This window comes from Ranitomeya imitator, chromosome 9, assembly GCF_032444005.1.
Source record: "Ranitomeya imitator isolate aRanImi1 chromosome 9, aRanImi1.pri, whole genome shotgun sequence".
In the NCBI taxonomy this organism is placed as follows: Eukaryota; Metazoa; Chordata; class Amphibia; order Anura; family Dendrobatidae; genus Ranitomeya; species Ranitomeya imitator.
This window is the reverse complement of record NC_091290.1, coordinates 23,502,285-23,519,685: the sequence shown is the minus strand read 5'-3', so window position 1 is coordinate 23,519,685 and position 17,401 is coordinate 23,502,285. Positions and strand designations below refer to the sequence as shown.

At 43.7% G+C, this 17,401-nt stretch overlaps 1 protein-coding gene across 8 annotated transcripts in view; it reads left to right on the top strand.

The window, feature by feature from the left end:
* The window catches only part of NAV2 (neuron navigator 2), a 417,518-nt gene extending 413,996 nt beyond the window's left edge, over positions 1-3,522 (top strand). For all 8 annotated transcript variants that reach the window (XM_069740400.1, XM_069740396.1, XM_069740398.1 and 5 more), the window contains one exon: positions 1,230-3,522. In XM_069740400.1, the coding sequence (XP_069596501.1) occupies positions 1,230-1,355 (126 nt within the window). In that variant the 3' untranslated portion in view covers positions 1,356-3,522. The remainder of the gene's footprint in view (positions 1-1,229) is intronic.
* Positions 3,523-17,401: the final 13,879 nt, after the last annotated feature.

Below are 17,401 nucleotides of genomic sequence, written 5' to 3'. Positions count from 1 at the left end.
TTTTCAAATAAAGGACTTTATTCTGGCTGTGTCTTTATTTACAAACAATGCAACAATAGGATTAGTAATGGATGCGTGTCTTATAGACGCCCATCCATTACTAAGCCGTGGGCTTGATATCACTTGCAAGGTGACATCATCCCCACAAATATTACCCCTCTTGCCACCGCTACAGGGCAAGTGGGAAGCGCCGGGCAAAGTGACAGAATTGGCGCATCTAATAGATGCGCCTTTTCTGGTCAGCTGCGGGCTGCTGTTTTTAGGCGGGGGGGTGGGGGGGGGGGGGTCAATATCCATGGCCCCTTACCAGCCTGAGAATAGTAGCCCCCAGCTGCGAGCTTTAGCAAGGCCGGTTATCAAAAATGGGGGGACCCCATGTTGGTTTTTTTTAATTATTTAAATAATTTTTTTTTTTAAAACAGCGTGGGGACCCATCTATTTTTGATAACCAACCTTGCAGAAGCTGACAGCTGAGGGATGCAGCCCCCAGCTGTGACTTTTGCCTGGTTGGATCAAGAAAATAGGGGGAACCCACGTTGGGTTTTTCATTCATTTATTTTGTTAGATCGCAGGTGGCGGCTGTGGAATACCCTGATCACCTGCTCCTGCTGTCACTGTTATTAGCGGCAGCAGGTGTCAGATGATGGAGGTAAGAGACCCAAAAGCCCCCACCTGCTGTCATAGTTTGGACATCATTCTCCTCTGCTTGCGCCGAACGCCGGCAGAGCAGGAGAGAATGATGAGAGCCGGCTTCAGCACCAGCCGCCGGGGAACAGAGCTTACTGTAGTGCTTCTTCCCCTGTGGCCGTCCGTGTGATACTGATGCATCACATGGACAGCATCAGTGTGCAGTACATGTTTGCACAGACCCATTGACTTGAATGGGTCCATGTGATCCATGCAGCTGCATAAAAACGGACATGAGTACCTGTGGGGCACTCAGACACACAGTTCGTGAAAAAACACAGATATGTGCACAGGCCCATTCATTTGAATGGGTCTGTGTGTCAGTGTCTCTGGTACGTGTGAAAACTATCACCACACGTACTGGAGACATGGACGTGTGAGAGGCCTAAGGAGCCCTAAAAAATAACATTATTTTTAGAGATGAGCAAAAAGTTTGCAGGACACTTTCCAGAGTAGAAGCTGCTGTTAGGGCACGCTTTGCACAAAACTTGACATTCCCTTTAAGTTTTGCTCCCATTACTGTAAATTTTTTGCTCTTGCAGATGAACATGTTGATGAGGCTCCAGGAAGCGGCCAATTTTTCCAGCCCCCAGAGCTATGACAGCGATTCCAACAGCAACAGCCATCACGATGATATTCTGGATTCTTCCCTGGAGTCTGCACTGTGATGATGAGTCACCCATTTACAGGTGGTTGGGACATGAAAGACAATTAGGGCTTTCAGACGGGGCGCTGGTCGTTGCACCCTGTTTGATGTGACCACGTGTTAGAATCAAGGCTGCACTACTCGTTACATGCACCGGGCTGAAACGCCCAGCACACTGAAAATGTACTAATCTGTAGTTACACAGGCAGGACAGGGGATGGCGCACTGCCTACGCTGCTGTAACCAAACACCCAGGGGTACTGGTCTTGCCAGCTTCACTAGGTGACCTCAGTGCAGATAGTCGCTGACTACGCTGCTTGCCTTGCTCTCGCTGGGTCTAACCGATGCTGCTGGAGACGGAGCGTCTGCCGCAAACAGTATACAGCTATGCAGGACGCTCTTCGCTCCTCCAATCTACCCTGAGCGTGAAAGGGCTCAACACCACCACACGGACATTGTTTTACAGGTGCTGACCATTGATCGGGTCTGAGACTAAACCAAAAACTGAATCGCCCCTCCGCTGTTAAAGGACAGGCGACTACTGTACGAGGGGGGTTACCAGACGGAGAGTGAACAGGCTGGTGTCATAAAACCTCAATGCATCGATGTCCGGTCACCCATTTCCTCGGTGTCTGTTCCCTTCACAGTATATTGCACTGTGCATGTTCCCTGATGCATAGAGGGGAGCGAGGAGCTGCCTACCTGTCCTTCCTCAGGAACCGTCTGCTCCAACACCAATGTCTCTAAGACGCCATCTCCCCCATTTTGGTGCTAATCTTTCAATGCCTTATAATTATGGTGGGTAACCTACGACTCCCTAGCTGGGAGCTATCTGCCGCTGTTCTTGTAAAGCTGGGACTTGTAGTGCAGACACAGCCCTATACCACACCACTGCCCCACCAAGGATAATATCGTCCCCATGTACCTCCTGCATTATAAATTAATTTTATTTGCATTTTTTTTTTAGGGGGAGCAGTTTGCTTTTTTTGTGTGTTTTACAAGGGAATAGACACCCTGTAATATCCTTCTACATTTACCACCTGGAAAATGCCTAAATCTATACATTATATATACATAATGGAGGTGCTGGCTGCAGGAGCAGCTCTTCTATACCTCACATGTTCTTTTACATGTTAGACCAGGTTATGATAACCCGGCCCGAGCGGAAACAATTTGACAATGACGCTGCGTGGACTGGAAGGTGAAACGCGTGTGGGGTCATCAGTATACTGCAAACAAGCGCCCAAAGTCGGCTGCCAACAGAAGGGGCTAATAAAGCGAAATGCGTCGGTAGAATTCAGACGGTCCCCCGGCACTGAAATCCATAACTGTGAATATGGCTGGATGTTTCATATCACTGACAAGTTTCACAAATAAGTATATATCTATATTTATAGCTTTGGGATTATGTATATAAATCACAAATCGTTGTCTGTGACGCCTGAAACGCATCAGACGGTTCTAGATTACACTGTATTGTCCTTCGTTAACGTCAGGAAGCGGGTCTGCCTGAATGTATATTTTTATTTTTCTTGTCTCTCGTCTATACCGTGATGTAGCTGATGTGCTCCATGTTTCGAGCATGTTGGTGCCGGCTAGGATACAGCGTATTATACAGACTGTTATTTGGCCGCTGGGATCGACGACACTTAGAATCACTCAACGTTCCTGAAAGTTTTGATACTTCCAATCGCCTTTTACAAAGTCAATCATGAGATCTCCGCTGGATTCTATGCAACATTGTTATAAAGGAGACCAGAATAATAATAACAAGAGATTAATATAACCCTTCCCCCCCCCCATGATGTAAATTGTACGTGACGTGGGTGAAACGCGTCATGTATTGCACTCGCATGTTAATACATTGTTTTCACTTTGGACAGAGGTTTTCCTTCTGGAGATGTAAATGTTTCCGGTGTAACAAATGTAAATAGTTAATGAATCTGCTGCATTTTGATGAGATTTTTTTTAGCCCTTTTTGTAAAAAAAAAAAAAAATTAAAAAAAGGAAATAGACGTGGGGGAGGGACGAGTATTTTATGTAGGATTACCTTTTTTTTGCCTGGATTTATTTTTTATTTGAACTGAATTTTCGCACCGTCGGATCAGATTGTGTTTCCTGATAATACGAACAAAACTGATTGTACCAGTCTTAAATTATTACTGATTCAATAAATCGATACTTATTTATCCTGTGTGGAGTCATTGTGTCCTGGTAAGTCCTGACTTTGGCCAAGATTCATCACTCACTTTGCACCTTTTTGGGTTGGGGGAAGGTAATTGAAGTTTTGATTTTAGAACATATTGTTTTGGGGCCAAATTCATTATGGCTTCTGCACCATTGCTGCACTATTTTGTTTTGGTTTTTTTTTTCTAAATTTTTGTCTTTTTTTTGTGGCCTTTGTTTTCATTAACAGATGTTTTCAGCTAATTCATAAGTTGCCACTTTTCAAAATGTCAAAAATGTTAGCACAATAATGCTTTCTTACCAATGCAGTGCGACATTTTAAAGCTTATTCATAGGATATTATGTCACTGATCATTTGCTCTAGACGGCAGCGCAAATCACACGAAACTGCTATTAGGATTTTTTTTTTTTGTCATTACTCTTTTTTTTCTTTTTTTTAACAGCAAAGTTGCTGCTCTAAAATACTTGTGTGACACATATGCAACTTTTTCACTTCTGTTCCCAAGATAAGCACACTAGGTGGGAGTGTGATCAACAATGGTCTGACAAATGTATTGAGGCTCTAAGAGCCAAAATTATAATGACGAGTGAACCTCTTTCTAAAGTTGGTGCATTTCACTTATAATGATCTTCAGGTTAAGATTGGAACATGAAGCTTAAACGTCTTGTCCATGAATGCTCTCCTTCAGGAACAGCACAACCCCTGACCATGGCTTGTGTGTGGTATTGCGGCTCTGCTCCAGACCCCACAGTACCACTTCTCCTGTCCTATATACACTGCACAGTGCCACTTTTCCTGTGTATGTATGTGTGTATATATATATATATATATATATATATATATATATATATATATATATATATATATATATATGAGAGTCACTCTGTCCGAAGCCTTTATAGACTGCGCAAGCTGGACCCCACAGAGTGACGCGGCCCAGGAGATCGCGGTATGCGTAAGCACTGAACGCACACCGCGATCTCCAACGGAGAAGCAGGGACGTGCCAGGAGGGTAAGTATAAGTTATATTAACGTGTCCCGTTCCAGCACTGCGCGCCGCTCCATCTTTCGGGTCCTCTACCTGTGACGTTCACAGTTCAGAGGGCGCGCTTAATGCGCGCCGCCCTCTGACTGAACAGTCACAGCCAGAGGACCCGGAAGACGGAGCGGCACGCAGCGCTGGATCACGGCCCGGTGACTATAGCAAGTGTCGGGGGCTGAGCTAGCGGCGACTCTGGCACCTGACCCCCACAGCGCGCCAGTGTCCCTGCCTGCTCAGGCCCCCCAGCACTCGGCGCCCAGCGACAATAGGTGAGTATGTTATTTTTTTATATATATATATCGCAGCAGCATACGGGGCATGTAATACTATGGAGCATCTTATGGGGCCATCAACCTTTATGGAGCAGTGTATGGGGCATATGGATGGGAGCAGCAAATTACAGAACGGTGGCGCACGATGGGAGCAGCACATGACAGAACGGGGGTGCAGGATGGGTGCAGCACATGTCAGAATGGAGGCGCAGGATGGAGCAGCTCATGACAGGATGGGGACCATATACCAATATAAATGCTCTCCACCTGGGTGTAGAACAGGTTCAATAGCTAATATATATATATATATATATATATATATACATATATACATACACACACATACACTGCAAAGTACCACTCCTCCTGTACATTATATATACACACTACACAGTTCCTGTTCTCCTGTCCTATATGTATACATTGCACAGTGCCACTTTTCCTGTGTATGTATGTGTATATATATATATATACCTATATACATACATACATACATACATACACTGCACAGTACCACTCCTCCTGTACATTATATATACACTGCACAGTACCACTTCTATAAAAGATTATATATATATATATATACACATACTGTGTGCGGAATTATTAGGCAAGTTGTATTTTAGAGGATTATTTTTATTGATCAACAACTATGTTCTCAATCAACCCAACAGACTCATAAATATCAAAGCCTAATATTTTTGGAAGTTGGAGTGTTTTTTTTTTTTTAGATTTGGCTATCTTAGGAGGATATCTGTTTGTGCAGGTAACTTACTGTGCAGAATTATTAGGCAACTTAATAAAAACCAAATATATTCCCATCTTACTTGTTTATTTTCACCAGGTAAACCAATATAACACACACTGCACAGTACCACTCCTCCTGTCCTGTATACTGGGTGTAATCCTCAGTATCTGTATTATTCTGTATATATACGCTGCACAGTACCACTCCTCCTGTCCTGTATACTGGGTGTAATTCTCAGTATCTGTATTATTCTGTATATATACACTGCACAGTACCACTCCTCCTGTCCTGTATACTGGGTGTAATTCTCAGTATCTGTATTATTCTGTATATATACGCTGCACAGTACCACTCCTCCTGTCCTGTATACTGGGTGTAATTCTCAGTATCTGTATTATTCTGTATATATACGCTGCACAGTACCACTCCTCCTGTCCTGTATACTGGGTGTAATTCTCAGTATCTGTATTATTCTGTATATATACACTGCACAGTACCACTGCTCAGCTCCATTATATATACACTGCACAGTATCACTCCCCGTTATATATATATATACACACACACACACACACTGTGTCGGGGTCGTCACGACAATACCCTTCATCCACCAGTCATTCCAAATCAGATTAGGAGCATGTTGGTACCGGATAAGAATGAGTCAGACACAATGCTGGTTCAAACTCATTGCACGCTCGTGTGTAACGTCACAGCAACTGAACTGTTTATTTCATATACATAACATTATATAGTCCATTGGGGGAAAGTGTGCAGAGGGTGGGGTTAGGCGGGGTTTAAGCAATGTATCTAGTATTCAGTCCCTCTGATTGGCTATGACATCATCTGATGAATCTTCCTTTGTCCACATCTTGTTAAGTTTCCATTTCTCCAGAAACGATACTTTAGCTTCAGAAACGAAAGTAGATTCTTGGCAAGTACAAAAACTAAGGCAAAAGTGAACACTGGCAGCCATCTTAAATACAGTTAAATTTGCATTTAGCAAGCAAAGGGGAAAAACTTATTGTTTCACAGCATAAGAATATATAAAAGTACAAAAGAGTATAAAAACGTATATTTTTACCTTGACAATCCCCCCTAAACACTAAGTTTTTCCCTAAAAAGAAAGATCCTTTGAGACTGTCCATGTGATGGGGAAAGGGGAGGTGGATTTCTTCATCCAGACACCTCAGAAGCTCTCCCCTTGTGAGAGGCCTCCAGGCAGCTGAACCCTTCACTAGCTTCACATGGAGTTCTCCCGCTGTCCCTAAACTAAATCTCTTTGCATCATCTGAGAGTAAGGGGTTTTGTCTAACATCTTGAGGGGGCGTACTTAGAGATTTCCCCTGGATCAGTGCCATCGTACTCTGGTGAGTCTACTTCTTGGTTGGGGAAGGTGCCAGTCGGAGTTGCCTTAGTGATAATCTTTTTATACAGGGGAATAACACAACAGAGGATTATCGATCCAACTACAAGAAGGGCAATCAGTACTAGACAAGCTTGTTGGAGGAATCCTTTGAGCCCACCCAACCAACCGGAAAAGAAAGATGTGTCTACTCCAGCATTAGTTTTTAATTCTGCTGCTAACCCATTTATCTTCTTAAGGGCTATCATGGTCTTTCCATTTACCCCAGAGTTCTGAGGGATATAGGTACAACATTCCTCTCCCACCATCCCACAGACTCCTCCTTTCTCAGCTAAGATCATATCAAGGGCTAGTCGGTTTTGGAGGGTCATTCTAGTGTTAGGGCCCAATTCCTCAACTATACCCTGGAAAACATCAAAGGTAAAATTGACAAACCTTTGTTCACTGTAATATGTGTAATTCATCCAATCAACATTCTTATTAATCTGCACCTGTGGATTAAAGAAGCAAAGCCAACATAGATCTGGTTCTCGGCTTTAAATTGGTCAGGCACCCCCCTTGGCACTCCAACGCCATCGACATATAACAATGGATCTTCTTCATAACTCATGTGGAGCTGATCAAGGCTTCTCCTCTTTCTGGTATATTCATCAGGTGTCTCTGGATCCCAAGGTAAAATCTTGAACTGCATAGCTAGTCTAACAAGGGTACATTGACCTGTCCAGGTATTAGGCAACCTAGGACGGAGCTTACCATCTCCACATAACCAATAAATGTTGTACATGTACTGTGTATGTTTAGTTAGGAAATCAGTACCCAGGGAATTGTTCTCTTTACAGAAACCTGTCTCGAAGATCCCTACTGGTGTACCTGTAGTGTCATGGGAATTATAGCAGGTATAATTATCAGCTAATACGGTTATCCCTCCTGGGACCTTTAGTTTAGGTGCTTCATGAATTAGTGGGACATAATCTGAGCAATCAGTGGACTTTAGACCCTTCAACAGTTTCATAACACAGGCAGTGGTATTGTCATCAGGAAAAAACAATGCATATGTGTATAGATGTGTATTCGCTGCAGCACAAGCAACACATCCTACAGAGATACTCTGGACTCGTACATTGTATCTTACCCATTCTAACCATAAATTTGTCCTTGGGGCTGTTTGTGTTTCTATAGAGAAGACTTCTTGCCAACTAAGACCTGGAATGGGGATTACTTCGTTAACTATATTTTGCAAACGTTCACCTGGGCCTGTTTTAGCTGTACTGGTAACGGGGGCCTTGGTTGGTCTGAAGCTAATATCCTGGAGCTGTATATGGCCTAAATTCCCATAGTATCCACTATTAAACACATTATGAAAATACCTCCCCAGTACAATTGTTATCTCTGGTAACACATATATAATACTGGATAATTCCCTCTACCACCCGCTGAGTCTCGGGGCACTTGACTACATCGCAGAAATCAAATCACCAGATATTTACCGGGGCCGTTAGGTTTACCCAGAGAATAGTGGCACCGGCATTCTTATTTACAATAGGGGCCGAGGAGGTAGGGATGAGGATGGCCCCCAGCCTCAGGACCAAAAACAACAGCAACATTTTCCTTCGATCACCACTGTGACTAAGCGCTGGTCCGGTCTCTTTTGCAGTGTGCAGCGTGGATCCAGGTGCTCTTTCCTTCAAGTTTTACTGACATAGCTTTTCACGACCATAAAACCACCAGGCTTCAAATTGTGACAAATATCGGTTTCTGCTGAATCTGGAAGGGAAAAAGAAACTAAAACATGGGTGTTAGCAACATTTCTTACTAAACTGAATAACATATTGAACAGCACGGTCAGTTTCTTCTGACAACTACTGAGACTGAAAATTTACAACTGAGAACCTAGCACCAAACAATATCTCATATGGGGACAGGCCATGTTTTGCAATAGGGGTAGTACGAATGTGTAAGAGCCCTGGCCATGGAGCCGTAGTCTCCTGCATCATTTTGGTCAATTGTCCCCTCAGTGTGCCGTTCAGCCTCTTAACTTTCCCACTGGATTGTGGAGAGTATGGAGTATGGAGGGCTACAGTGGATCCAAGCATTGTCAGAACCTCCTGATACACATGAGAAGAAAAGTCCGGGCCTTGGTCACTTTCAGCAACTTCTGGAACCCCATATCTGCATATAACTTCCATCACCAGTTTCTTTGCTGTGGTCTTTGCAGTCACGTTGGTAACGGGGAATGCTTCTGGCCAACTGGAGAACATGTCGACAACCACCAGACAATAGTCATACCTTCCAGACTTCGGCAACATGATGAGGTCCACCTGGAGCCTTTGGAAAGGATAGTCGGGCTTAGCAAGATACTTCGGGGGTACACGTTGAAGTTGACCGGGATTGCAGGTCTGACAGATACCTCGATATGTGGGACCATGCGCCCACGTGACAATAGCAGGGTACATCCGCTTAGGGAGACACAAGTTGGTCCTTTTTCCAGCGACCATGTCCATACGTGCTCCATCAGCTTTCCACTGCTTCACTTCTTCCTTTGGAGACATTCTCTGCATCGTCATTAAGCGGTCTTGCGGGGTCCGGCAGAAAACCTCAGTCTGTCATAGATCATCAGGTTCCTGTAGAGTCAGTGTTTCTTGTAACTGTTTACACTGAGAGCGTGTGGTCACCATAGCTGGTATGGGCTGTTCAACAGGCAGGAGAGCAGCAGCTTTTGCTTGCATATCCGCAAAGGCATTACCAACAGTCTGTGGACTGTTCCATAGTACCATGCTCCTTAACTTTGATAATGGCCACCTGGGTAGGTAATTCGATTGAGTCCATGAGGGCTTTAACAGCTTCAGCATTCTTCACTGAGTCCCGGCGGTAGTAACAAATCCTTGATTGGTTCATAGGCTCCGAAATCATGAGCAATACCAAATGCTTACTATGAGTCTGTGTATTTATTAGCCCGCCTGTCCTTGGCCAAAGTACATGTAGTAGACAGAGCCTGACGTTCTGCTTCTTGCGCTGACAGGGTGGGAGGGAGTGAGTGCAGCTCCGTGCAATACAGTATCTTCCGTAGTAACAGCGTATCATGTGTGAAATCTGCCAAAATCATCACCATATCTTGAACAGTCTTTCAGGGCCTTGTAGAGAAATTGCATTATGCGGGATGCGTCCGGTATCCACTGACAACAATAAGTACATAGTCCAAGAAAACGCTGGAGTTCAGTCTCATCTTTTGGGAATGGAAGGGAGCTGACGGCTATTTTTTTCTTTCTTCTGTGAGGTGTCTGGCACCCTGAAGGAGACAGTGACCCAAAAATATCACTTGACCAAGGCAGAACCGAAGTTTCAAGGCCGAAGCCCGACAGTTCAGATCTGCCAGATACTTGCGAAAACTAACAGTGGCAACAATGGCTTCCTGCTCTGTCTGTGTACACAACAAAAAAACAAAAAAATTACCCACATACTGAAGTAACGTGACATAGGCATATTCTAACTGACAGGGTTAGAGACACTATCCCCCCTATTTTTTTTTTTTTTTTTTTGCTACAGGCATTATTGAGGGTGGATCTGGGCCTATCAGGGCCATCATAACCGTGGAAAGGGCGTGTAAGATATACATCTCATTATACTCATCTACATAGGGGTTATATAACATAAATACCATCTGACCATCATCTTGGCTCACCAACTCTCTAGGTCTGCTCAGGTGCACTTATACGTCCATCATATTATCTTTGTCTGTATATTGGGAAAGGTTTGTTCTCAGGGTCAGCCAATTATTTTAGCGTAGCTAGCTAGTCAGAGGGCTTCCAGGGATAATACTCCTGTATCTGTCTTACACTACCTGATGTGGTTGGTTCTCTGGTGGTGGGGGTGACTAGATGACCGGTTGGGGGTGACATGACATGCTGGTCTACAGCTCCTTCCCAAAAGGATTACTGTCAGCCTACTCCCAAAATTAATGTCCCCACTACCCACTATCCTGTGTCAGCTTTTTATATCACTACATGTGATCAGGAATCAGCGTAATTCACTTAGGTCAGGTTGCAGCACAGATTATACAAGTATTTCTTCAGTCTGGGTTTGTCTGACCGCAATATTTACAAATCCATCTGTCCTATCTTGGTCTGAGAATTAACATGGCGAGGGAGATTTCCAGACACAGGGTTAAAATGAATATTGGAGCGTAAGACTGGATTTGTGTAAGGGAGGGGGAGCTGGAGCTGAAGTCTTCTGCTTCTTGGGCCACTGATAAGGAAGCGAGCTGCGAGTTGTGTCCTTGAAGCTGCGAGGGGAGGGGGACTAGAGAGCGAGTGAGGATCGCTGCAGCTGCTGATACAGACTGGGTTAAGTTCTTCTGGAAACTTTGGCCCCCCTTTCTCTGGCCGGCAGCACAAAGAGGAAAAATCACAAACAATTCACGCACGGGTTCACCCCTCCCATTGGGTGTCTCGGAAAACCACACAGTGTGACGAAATACAGCAGTTCTCAGACTCAATTAATTTCTACAAAACCTTCACACAACTCATTTGCCAGAACACCCTAGAAAAACTAATAATTGAGGTATTTTATAGCCAAACACGGGCTCTGCATCCTTTCATCTTTCCTCTCCATCAACCTTTTTGCTCGTTCTTTATGAGATGGTGCCATGTAGACAGCTGCAATCTCCCTGTCGAGGGCAATCCTACATGCTCGTACACCTTCTCGACATTCTTGACTGCCTTCTTGTCCTCCCGTGACTCTACTATTGTCTTGACTTCCACAGCATCCTCATCTAACTCGTGGGGCACGGACTTCTTCTTTAAGAGACGTAACATGACTCACAGAATACTACGCCCTTCTGCAGTAGGCCGCTGACAGCGACAGCAACACTTGTGTCCTTAGCACGGAGCCTCGCGCTCCACGTGCTATAAATAAAGAGCCTCGCGCTCAATATTTTTCCCTAACCTGAACACCAGTGATTACAGTCTGTCCTGTCACGATATTCTAAACGTTGGGAGGCTGTCTCCTAGTGAGACCCCTCCACTGTGTTTCTGGTGGTCCCCCTCTTGGGACGTCTTAATTACCGATATGTGCAAGTGTGTGCAAGTGTTTCTGGTGGTCCCCCTCTTGGGACGTCTTAATTACCGATATGTGCAAGTGTGTGCAAGTGTTTCTGGTGGTCCCCCTCTTGGGACGTCTTAATTACCGATGTATGTGCGTGCAATATCACAGAGGCTACGTCTCCTATCCCAATCCACAAACTTCTCAATCTTTCACTCTATCACTACTAGGCAACAGTCACGGGTAGGGTGGTTGAATGGAGTACAATGACCGGTGGAGGAGGTGTGGTGTACACGAGGACGCGCAGAGTGCGACGTCTCTCAGTTGCTGGTTCGAAGCGTGGCACGGGATCGCGCTCGGTCTCACCACTCGACCAGTCACTCCCCAGACCCAAGGAGACCACAGACTAACCAATAATGGCTGAAACACTAGCAAGTGTGACACATACATAGTATGCGATCTCCACTTACCGTGTTTGGAGGGTGATCAGTCCTCGAGGTCAGCCACTACGGGTGTCGTCCACGGACGTCCAGGCATGGGTCCAGGGGGTCTCGGATCGCGGGCCACGCCCCACGTTGGTTGCGCCAAATTGTCGGGGTCGTCACGACAATACGCTTCATCCACCAGTCATTCCAAATCAGATTAGGAGCATGTTGGTACCGGATAAGAATGAGTCAGACACAATGCTGGTTCAAACTCATTGCACGCTCGTGTGTAACGTCACAGCAACTGAACTGTTTATTTCATATACATAACATTATATAGTCCATTGGGGGAAGGTGTGCAGAGGGTGGGGTTAGGCGGGGTTTAAGCAATGTATCTAGTATTCAGTCCCTCTGATTGGCTATGACATCATCTGATGAATCTTCCTTTGTCCACATCTTGTTAAGTTTCCATTTCTCCAGAAACGATACTTTAGCTTCAGAAACGAAAGTAGATTCTTGGCAAGTACAAAAACTAAGGCAAAAGTGAACACTGGCAGCCATCTTAAATACAGTTAAATTTGCATTTAGCAAGCAAAGGGGAAAAACTTATTGTTTCACAGCATAAGAATATATAAAAGTACAAAAGAGTATAAAAACGTATATTTTTACCTTGACAACTGCACAGTGCCACTTTTGTCCTATATATACACACATGGCACAGTAGTACTTTTCCTGTCCTGTATATGTGTATGGATATATATATATATATATATATATATATATATATATATATATATATATATATATATATATATATATATATATATATATATATATATACACACATATACACACACACACACATTGCTCTTGACCACTCCTCCTGTCCTGTATATATACACCCCACAGTACCACTTTTCCTGTCCTGTATGTATACTGCACAATATCACTCTTCCTGTCCTTAATATACAAATTGTCTCTTCAGAGAGGAAGAGAACTAGAACTCTAGTGTCACCTATTGGAAGTAGCGATCCTAACAGTCCATGTCGACCCTTTACCGAGCCTTGTCACATGACTTAGGATAATAGACAAACCAGAATCTCAATTTGCAGACACTATGTTTCGGGGTACTGCCCCTCGTCAGTGGAAAGTGGAGATCTGGTTTGGCTGATTGAGAGGCGTCTGACCGGAATCCAAGAAGTATCGTTTCTCGTTGTGGAGAGTGGCATGATAAGCATGTCGAGGTGAGGAGACTTAAAGCCGCAATGCTGTCCTTAACCCCTTACCGGCATCGGACGTACTATACCGTCCGATGCCGGCTCCCCTGCTTTGATGCAGGGCTCCGCGGTGAGCCCGCACCAAAGCCGGGACATGTCAGCTGTTTTGAACAGCTGACATGTGCCCGTAATAGGCGCGGGCAGAATCGCGATCTGCCCGCACCTATTAACTAGTTAAATGCCGCTGTCAAACGCAGACAGCGGCATTTAACTACCGCTTCCGGCCGGGCGGCCGGAAATGACGTCATCGCCGACCCCCGTCACATGTCCGGGGGTCGGCGATGCGTCTCCATTGTAGCCATAGAGGTCCTTGAGACCTCTATGGTTACTGATTGCCCGTCGCTGTGAGCGCCACCCTGTGGTCGGCGCTCACAGCACACGTGCAATTCTGCTACATAGCAGCAATCAGCAGATCGCTGCTATGTAGCAGAGCCGATCATGCTGTGCCTGCTTCTAGCCTCCCATGGAGGCTATTGAAGCATGGCAAAAGTTAAAAAAAAAAGTTTAAAAAAATGTGAAAAAAATAAAAAAAACATAAAAGTTTAAATCACCCCCCTTTCGCCCCAATCAAAATAAATCAATAAAAAAAATATCAAATCTACGCATATTTGGTATCGCCGCGCTCAGAATTGCCCGATCTATCAAATTAAAAAAAGTATTAACCTGATCGCTAAACAGCGTAGCGGGAAAAAAAACTCGAAACGCCAGAATTACGTTTTTTTGGTCGCCGCGACATTGCATTAAAATGCAATAACGGGCGATCAAAAGAACGTATCTGCACCGAAATGCTATCATTAAAAACGTCATCTCGGCACGCAAAAAATAAGCCCTCAACCGACCCCAGATCACGAAAAATGGAGACGCTACGAGTATCGGAAAATGGCGCAATTTTTTTTTTTTTTTTTTTTTTTAGCAAAGTTTGGAATTTTTTTTCACCACTTAGATAAAAAATAACCTAGTCATGTTTGGTGTCTATGAACTCGTAATGACCTGGAGAATCATAATGGCAGGTCATTTTTAGCATTTAGTGAACCTAGCAAAAAAGCCAAACAAAAAACCAATGTGGGATTGCACTTTTTTTGCAATTTCACCGCACTTGGAATTTTTTTCCCGTTTTCTAGTACACGACATGCTAAAACCAATGATGTCGTTCAAAAGTACAACTCGTCCCGCAAAAAATAAGCCCTCACATGGCCAAATTGACGGAAAAATAAAAAAGTTATGGCTCTGGGAAGGAGGGGAGCGAAAAACGAACACGGAAAAACGAAAAATCCCCTGGTCATGAAGGGGTTAATATATACACTGCACAGTACCATTTCCCCTCCTGTCCTGTATATATATACACTGCACAGAACCACTCCTCCTGTCCTGTGTATGTATGTATATATATATATATAACTGTAAAAGTCAGAAGGACGGTAAAACCTAGGATTTACCGGTCAATCTGGACATTCACCGAGGCCGTCGGTAAAAGCTCAAAATGAAAAGTAAAATTGGACTTTTACCGGTGAAGTCTTGGTAAATGTTAACATTTCTCAACAGTATTGGTAAAAGTCAGATGTATTCCATATAAACGAACGATTCTGGACTTTTACCTGGGCGAATTGGTAAATCTTTACATTTACGGGCATGTGTTGGTAAAAGTAACTTTGAGTCACAGAATTCTGACTCTGACCAGCAGATGATGGTGGTAAAAGTTAACTAAACGCAATTTCCGACTCTGATGAAGGCCTTAATCGTTAGAAATATTTTTATTCTTCAAAATACAAAAGCAAATGAACAAAGACAAATAGGAAAATGCAAATAGAAACATTTATGTTGCAAAATACATCTCAAAAAAGAGAAATTAACGCAAATACAAGAATAACGCAACTTCAAAACTATGTAATTCTGTAATTGTGACTAGGAATAAGCGGATAGATCCGTCCAGACCCGTTATCCGAGCAGATAACGGGCTGTACAGATATGGATAATTCTGATATCTGTCGGATATATCCATGCCTTCCGATAATGCATGTTTCATGCATCATCGGAAGGCATGGATGACCATATTTTCCCCATTTACTCTTATTACATTTATAAAAACTTTGAACACTGTGTCCTCCATTTCCTCGCCCGCGGTGGCTTACACTTTTTATTACACCCTTCTCAGCTACATTTACCAAGAAACCGTGGTAAACGTGCACATTTACCAACAGCGCTTGGTTAAAGTCAGATGTTCCATCTTCACACCAGATATTTCTGACTTTTACCAACGCTGTTGAGAAATGTTAACATTTACCAAGACTTCACCGGTAAAAGTCCAATTTTACTTTTCATTTTGAGCTTTTACCGACGGCCTCGGTGAATGTCCAGATTGACCGGTAAATCCTAGGTTTTACCGTACTTCTGACTTTTACAGTAACATATACACTGCACAGTACCACTTCTGTCCTGTATGTATACACTGCTCTGTACCACGTTTCCTGTCACTGCTCACTTTTAGGATTCTCCCTTGCACAAGTGTATGATTTGGATACTTCCGGCCACATTCCAACGTGGCGTGCCTGGCCTCGCTCAGTTCATTTTCATTAAGTGAGGCCATGCATGTCTAGTCAGCACGTGATCACATGTATGCAAATCACCGGCACCGGAGAATCCTGACAGCGTGCAGTGCACACTGTGAGAATTCAGAAGTCTGCAGTCACATAGAATGACTGCAGACTTATCACAAACTTGGACAATCCCTTTAATGCTCCTAACATAAATGGAAATATGAGAATTAGTATCACAAAAAAAATCTACATCCAGACAGGCTGCCATTACAGAGCTTCTAAATTTAAAAAAAACTGACTGTCACATCCAAACATAGACTAAGTGTGAACAGGTGCTGAACCTAGAGTCACCAATTCATATACACTCAAACAAAAAAGGCAGCACACTGTAGCACCAAAACTTGCAAATATGAAAATTGAATAGCATTACTGCAGTAGAAATATGATTGACAAAGTTTAGCGCATAGATTGGTCAATTCATGTGTACCTGGTAGCCACGATAAGGCCTTTCTCGTTTTCCAGGACCTAGCAATGCCTTTCCTCACTTAGAATAAAGGCCTCATCTGTATGGGAACATGAATCCCATGTTAGACTAAAATCTATATCTTTGTGGAGGGGTAGTGGTCCTGCTGTGATTAAAAACACCTGTGGCTAAAAGGCGGAGTGCTCAGTCAGAAGCAATACAAATTTTTAAAAACTGACCGTCACATCCAAACATAATAATAATAATTTTATTTATATAGCGCCAACATATTCCGCAGCGCTTTACAAATGATAGAGGGGACTTGTACAGACAATAGACATTACAGCATAACAGAAATCACAGTTCAAAATAGATACCAGGAGGAATGAGGGCCCTGCTGCTCGCAAGCTACAAACTATGAGGAAAAGGGGAGACACGAGAGGTGGATGGTAACAATTGCTTTAGTTATTCGGACCAGCCATAGTGTAAGGCTCGGGTGTTCATGTAAAGCTGCATGAACCAGTTAACTGCCTAAGTATGTAGCAGTACAGACACAGAGGCTATTAACTGTATAAAGTGTATGAGAACATGATGCTAGGAACCTGATTATGGTTTAAGGTTTTTTTTTTGTTTGTTTTGTTTTTGAATGGGCCACACAGGGATAGTTAGGTTAATGCATTAGAAACATAGAATAAGTGTGGACAGGTGCTGAACCTAGA